General features: G+C 29.6%; 1 protein-coding gene across 1 annotated transcript; it reads left to right on the plus strand.

The window, feature by feature from the left end:
* The first annotated feature begins 744 nt into the window (after positions 1 to 744).
* On the plus strand, positions 745 to 2,018 carry LOC105128582 (uncharacterized). Its single transcript, XM_011030305.1, has 3 exons — positions 745 to 1,137; positions 1,272 to 1,420; positions 1,608 to 2,018. The coding sequence occupies exons 1-3, from the start codon at positions 846 to 848 to the stop codon at positions 1,731 to 1,733; spliced, it is 567 nt and encodes a 188-aa protein (XP_011028607.1). The 5' UTR covers positions 745 to 845; the 3' UTR covers positions 1,734 to 2,018.
* The last annotated feature ends 4,686 nt before the right edge of the window (positions 2,019 to 6,704 follow it).

A 6,704-nucleotide genomic window follows, 5' to 3' on the forward strand; every position in this document is an offset into this window, starting at 1 on the left:
GTTCATCAAGAATTTTTTTGGTTTTTTCCTAATATTATTAGGCTATAATTAAAATATGTCTTTGCTCTTAGAAAAGATTAAAAAAATAATAAGGTTTGTATTTTAGGGTATTTTTATTATTTCATATAAATTTATTTATAATTTAAAGGGTTAAGAGTGATGTTTTGATATTTTGATATTGAATTTTTAATCCTTTATTATAAGAAGTTGTTGACTTATGTTCTATATGCATCAAAACGATATAGCCATTTTTTATCTTGAGATGACGTGTATGTGTGCTAGAAATTAATAAATAATTTATTATTAATAATTGTTTTTTTTCTTTCTCTACTAGAAAAAATACATATCGATCTTTTTTTTTATTATTTTAATAATATTTAAATAAATATTTTTTAAAAATATTATTAATAAACTAGACACTAAACCATTGTAATCTCTTTAATATTATAGTAATAATTATTTTTTATAATATTTTTATTTAAAATATATCAAAATAATATTATTTTATTTTTTAAAATTTATTTTTGATTTCATGTTTATTTTTGATTTCATGTAATAATACAATAAAAATATAAAAAAATCAATTTAAAAAATAAAATTTAAATAAAAATAAAAATATTTTTCAAAACAATCAAACAATACCATAATTACCTTGATGTAACGCATTGCGACTAGGTGTAGCCCCCAGAACTATTACGGACCATAGAATAGGAAAAAGCCAAGGCATAAAGCCACCTATTTAAATTTCCACTCCCCTCGTCGCCCCTCTTCATCTTTCCTCCTTTTCTTCTTCAAGACACCTTCTTTGACAGAGAGAGTGAGGTGAGAGTGAGAGAGAGAGAGAGATGGGGAATTGTCAAGCCATTGACGCTGCAACTCTAGTGATTCAACATCCAAATGGGAAGATAGAAAACTTTTATTGGCCTGTGAGTGCTAGTGAGGTCATGAAGACGAACCCTGGTCACTACGTTGCTCTTCTTCTCTCCACCACCTTGTATGATCCAAACAATAACAATGGGGAATGTCCCAACAACGGCACCGCTAACAATAATTCTCTGAGAGTAACGAGGATTAAGCTTCTCAGGCCTACTGATACTCTTGTTCTTGGCCATGTTTATAGACTCGTCACCACTCAAGGTTTGTCATATTTATAGTCTATATAGTTTGCTTGCTTAATTTTCGAAAGAAGGATCTCTCTCTCTCTCTCCCTCTCTCTCAGTTTTTGAAATTATGTAGTCTTATTTTCTTTTTGGGGTTTTGTTTTCTTCCAGAGGTTATGAAAGGGTTATGGGCAAAGAAACAAGCAAAGCTGAAGAAAAACGATCCAGAATCAGAAGAGAAACCCGAGAGGGTGAAAGAGATGCAGGGATCAGGAGTGGATACAAAAGCAAGAAGATCTGAACAAGAGAAGAAAAATCAGGTGACTCCCTTTGCATATTTCTTCAGATTAACATGACTAGTTAAAACTAGAACCATTTTTTCTTTGTTAAGAATGATTCACACACATCCTTCATGATTAAGGACTTACCTTCTAGTCTTGCTTGATGTTTTCATCAGTCTCTTAATTATTTTGGATGCATGAAAACTAATTTTCCAGTACATCTTAGGTGACCATTAAAAAAGAAAGAAACAGACCAAGGGCAACAACATCAGCTAACTCTGCTGCCATAGCCAGATCAAGAGCATGGCAACCCTCACTCCGTAGCATTTTAGAGGCTGGCAGTGGCAGCTAATTGTGTCTCGTCATATCCTTCTTCCACTGCTGCATAGGATCAAATACATGGGCTCAACAGCAGAATCCAGGCTTGCTTTAACCTGCAAGATTTAATGTCAGATAATCCATGGAGGCAGGTGGCTACTAGGACAAATCAAAGTAAATCTTTCGTCTAGTACAGATTTGGCTAATGTGGGCATACTTTGTATAGCAAAAGGAGGCATCTCAAACATGGTTGTAACCTGTAACTCGAGGAACTCCTCTTTTGGAATGAAATTGAACTTCGTTTCAAAATTTAATAGTACAATAATTTTGGTGGTTTTATTGCTGTGTTCGTAGTACTGAGTAATTAATTAATCAATCAAATCAAACATCCAACCCCCATAAGACAGGAGAATATTGTCTAATAGAGAATCAAATAAATCGTTAGATTTCTCATGGTTCATAATCGAGATTCTAATGGCGTGGGCTATTATTTCCTTTTCCTTTCACCGAGGGATCTTTGTATATCACCGTATATGGGATGAATCTCAGGCAGAAGTTAACACCGTATAACTTGACTATATACACGTCCTTAACCATTAGGGTTAGTTCACCCTGCAAGATTCAGGCATATTTTTTATGCCATTAATACCAGTTTTTATTAATACTAACCACTTATGCTGCTGGGATTCTTCAAAATTCTCTGATGGGCTTGATACACTTGCAATAAATAATCCGCGTATCGAATTTTGGAAAAAGAAAAACATAAAGTAAACCAGATCTGAAATTAAAACTGTTGAAACAGTACCAAGCATTTTTCGTAGACATGATCCACATATTCCAGCACAACGCCAGCAATTTAACGAGGAACTAATTTCTCAAAAAAAAAACAAAAACAAAAGGAACAAAAACAGTGTGGCAAGAAGCTTAAAAAGGAACATTCAATGCCCATGTCAAATGGGCAGGTATCTATGGAATCCAAGGACTTTGGAAATTTTAATTATCCAGAGTCAAGGGCATTTTTTCAAGGTTGAGGATGGACCGACAGAAATAACCAACTGATTAACATGGAAATTATTTAAGAGATATGAGAGGAGAATGTCCCTTCGCGGCTTCACCTACTGCCTTAATTACTTGGAAATAACGACGATATCACCCACTTTCACCTTATTGGTTATGCCCTTTTCATTATGGTCCAAATAAAAATAGGTTCTCTCACACGACATGGCGTTGACAGGCACAAAACAGTATTCAAGAGCGTGAAGGTGCACACAAAGAGAGAGAAATTTTAAAAGAGTGGCCGGATGGATGCTAATAATTCAATGGTTTAGTCTTTCAGTTTAATATGGCGTCTAAGCTTGTCATTGATGATCATGGCCTCGAATGTGAGGGTATGTTTGTTTTTGTTTTTGTATTTGCTGTGAGATATAATCATTCAGTAAAAACAATAAATTCATGCTTCTGCTCCTGTGTTTTTTACTTTTAGTGATTAGTCCCATCACTAAAAATAGAAACAACATAAAAACTAAATGTAATTCAAATAGTAGCTCATCGATCAAGTTATTAGATTATTATTTCAATTACCGGATTTATTTGTCATTATACTATAATACATTTTTTTTTATTTACTACGTGTCCAGGCCAGTTTGCGTGCACCACGATTAATCCCCACGGCCCACTGAATATCCTGCAAACCCAGTAGACATGTAAGGCACTACAGGAGTGACAGACGTGCACGTCAGGGCTCGAATCCATGGCAGTGGAAAAGAAACAAGCTCCTTCCACCGCTAGGCTAAGTACTATACTATAATGCATTTTTTATTACACATGTAAAATGGAAAAGAATAGAGAAATGATAATTACATAATTAAAAAAAAAAAAAGAAAGAGTGAAGATGTTAAATTCAAACCCAACAAATTATAATTTTCTCGTTTAAAAAAAAAAATCTTAACAAGTTGATGACCTAACTAATCAAGCCAACCAAGTTTTACTATTTCTTATTCAATCTAATAAAATATTTTGTATATTCAGTCTTTGACATCAAATCGAACTAGTAACATGTACAAATCACTTCATTTGTAATCACACTAAAGGTTTGGTTTGGTTTTAATAATATTGTTGAAAAATGAATTGTTTTATTATAATGCTTGTACAACTCTCTCAAGACATAGATCATTTGGTTTGGTTTAATTTAGTTTTAATAGTATTATTGAAAAGTGATTTGACTTTATTAGAATTTTTTTACAAACCCTTTAATTAAGACTTGGTATATCAATGGCATACATTGATTTAGATTTCAATGACGAAAAACATGTTAGTGATATGCAAAAATTGATTTAAAGATATTTTGATTATTTTAATAAAAAAATATTCAATTATAATTACAAGAAGAGTATAAACTATTACTAATACAATGATTAGATGTTTGAAACAATAATCTTCTCCCAGAGCATATTGTAGAGTATAGAGTTTTGAGTTTTTTGAAATGCATACACGTAGTGAAAATGATAATCTAAAACACAATTTAAGAGCCTCAAGGATCCCATTATACCGATCTAGAATTATTTAGATTGTATAAGAAGATTACTTGAATATCATATATTTCTTTTGTGTTTGAATAATTACTTCAAAGTGAGGTTATTGTACCCCATAAGTCTTTCAAGTATCTAGTTTTTAATAGTAATCCATATGAACCACCAACAAAAAACTCTTAAACCGTTTTAGGAGATAGAGATTATTATGTCTTTGAGTATTAGCTCTTTTCTTTTGTGTTTTTCAAGTATTTTGTTCCATACAATTTATTACATGGAAAATAAGAGGCATAACATTCTATTTATAGAAAAACTTGAAAACCCTATAAATGATAAATATAAATTTACCTCCTGAATAATATTACATATATCATTTTAAGATAATTTTAGAAATATACCTAATCAAGTCCTTACTTAATTTTTATATAATTGTAATTTCCTGTATAAATTACATTATAGTTCTTAATTTTTAGAACTTATTTATAACCAAGTCACACTTGATTAATCATTTCATTTTAATTTTTGATCAATGGTTCATATATGTGTGACTCATTAGGTTCTCTAACAAGTTGGTCCAAATATAAATCATAATTATAAATTAAATTAATTAATTTATTATCAATTTAATAATTAATTGATTTATATTTAACTATCAAATATAATGTCTACCATCCTATAATGATCCCTCTTAATTTTAGAAAAGTCATATGTGACTTGACTTAACTTTTCAATGGTCAATTTCTCAGTGTAATTATTATTATTTCATTAACAATGTTTTAACATAAAATGTGTCTACTTTGTTAAATCGTATTTGTTCTCAACACTATAGTCATTGATTCTTTGAATAAGATTTAAAACTATTTTCAAACCTCATTCCACCTTACATAAAGATTTACAATCAATCATATTTGAGAACATATAGAATATTTTTTTCTAATTCACCTAGGGTGATGAGTCATCTCTTAATTGATTAAATACCTTCATATAGTTCTTGTTATACTTAATATTTGCTCATTTGTTACCTTTAATTAGAACAATGTGTAGTAAAATCAAAGCATAACACTTCTTATTTAAGATAACTCAGTGGTCTCAAATATAAAGGTCACTTACACAATTATCATGTAAACTTTTCCATAGACACATGTGATTTCTCTTTATAAAATTCCCATTCATGTTAGTTTGTTGTATATATTATATGACAAGCACTTACATATTAGTTCTAGTTATCCCTTATATCTCAACTTATTAGAACAATTATTTTTTTTCATTAATGAAAAAAAATATAATATGTATCAGTTTTAACAACTCTAATTAATGTTAAGTCTTAATAGAGCATTGACTAAGAACATTTAGTAATAATACTTTGATGCAATATGAATCTCATATAAATTATACTAACTTTATAATTTCCTTTGCAAAACATTTTTATCTCACAAAGTTTATCTTTACTCTAGACTCGTTAATTAAATATTAGATTCATTAATCAAATATCCGATGAATATTAAAAATAAATATTTTTTTATTAATAAATTAAATATATTTACATAAACATAGTCATTTCCGCGTGTAATTAACCAATTGGATACAAAGTATATACACTAACAATCTCCCACATGCATTAAAGTCAATCACTCATTTATCAAATATCATATTACTCTACTTGATGATAATGTTTTTACCGGGAAAATGGCTTAATAAAAGGATCTATTAGATTCTTTTCAATATGTATTTATTTTATCTTTACATCTTTTATTTCTATGACTTTCTAATAAAATAGAATTGTCTAAGTATATTTTTATATCATCGATAAGAATTTGGTTCATGTGCTTCTGTAACGACTCCATTGTTATCAAGTATAAGGCTACTACATCAATAATGTTTGGAACCATACCTAGTTCAATGGTGAACTTCTTTATCTAAACAACATTTTCCCTCCTCAAACATAAAGGTGTACCCAACTTTAGTTGTATAATCTATTTGGTCTTTTATTTATAACTTTTCCAACTCAACACCATTATTTATATTAAAATATGACTACCCTAGAATTTTTATTTTCAATATCTTATTCAAAATTAGTAGTCAAATAACTATAAACTACTAGTTCATCTTCTCCATGCACCAGAAAAACATTTTTAGTCCTTCTCAAGTACTTAAAAGTATTTTTAACTATCTTTTAATGATTTTTCATCTAGATTATATTGGTATTTACTTGTTATACTCAAAGCATAAGATACAGCTGGTCTTGTACATAACATTGCATATATTATGGATCTTATATCCAAAGTATATGGAATTATATCTCTCTTAATTTGTGTTTTAGAAAACATATCCTTGATGAGACGCATCTTATACGAAATAGACAAGCATCATCTTTTGAATTCTTTCATGCTAAACTATTTTACCATCTTATTTAGGTATGTGGATTTAATCAATATAAGCAACCTTTCATATCTATCTCTATAGATCTTTATTTCTAA

Source organism: Populus euphratica, unplaced genomic scaffold (assembly GCF_000495115.2).
Source record: "Populus euphratica unplaced genomic scaffold, PopEup_1.0 scaffold111.1, whole genome shotgun sequence".
Lineage (NCBI taxonomy): Eukaryota > Viridiplantae > Streptophyta > Magnoliopsida > Malpighiales > Salicaceae > Populus > Populus euphratica.

Coding starts and splice junctions, on each gene's coding strand:
- LOC105128582 (XM_011030305.1), top strand. CDS start 846: ATGGGGAATTGTCAAGCCATTGACGCTGCAACTCTAGTGATTCAACAT. Junction 1,138..1,271: donor TAGACTCGTCACCACTCAAG/GTTTGTCATATT, acceptor GTTTTCTTCCAG/AGGTTATGAAAGGGTTATGG. Junction 1,421..1,607: donor AACAAGAGAAGAAAAATCAG/GTGACTCCCTTT, acceptor AGTACATCTTAG/GTGACCATTAAAAAAGAAAG.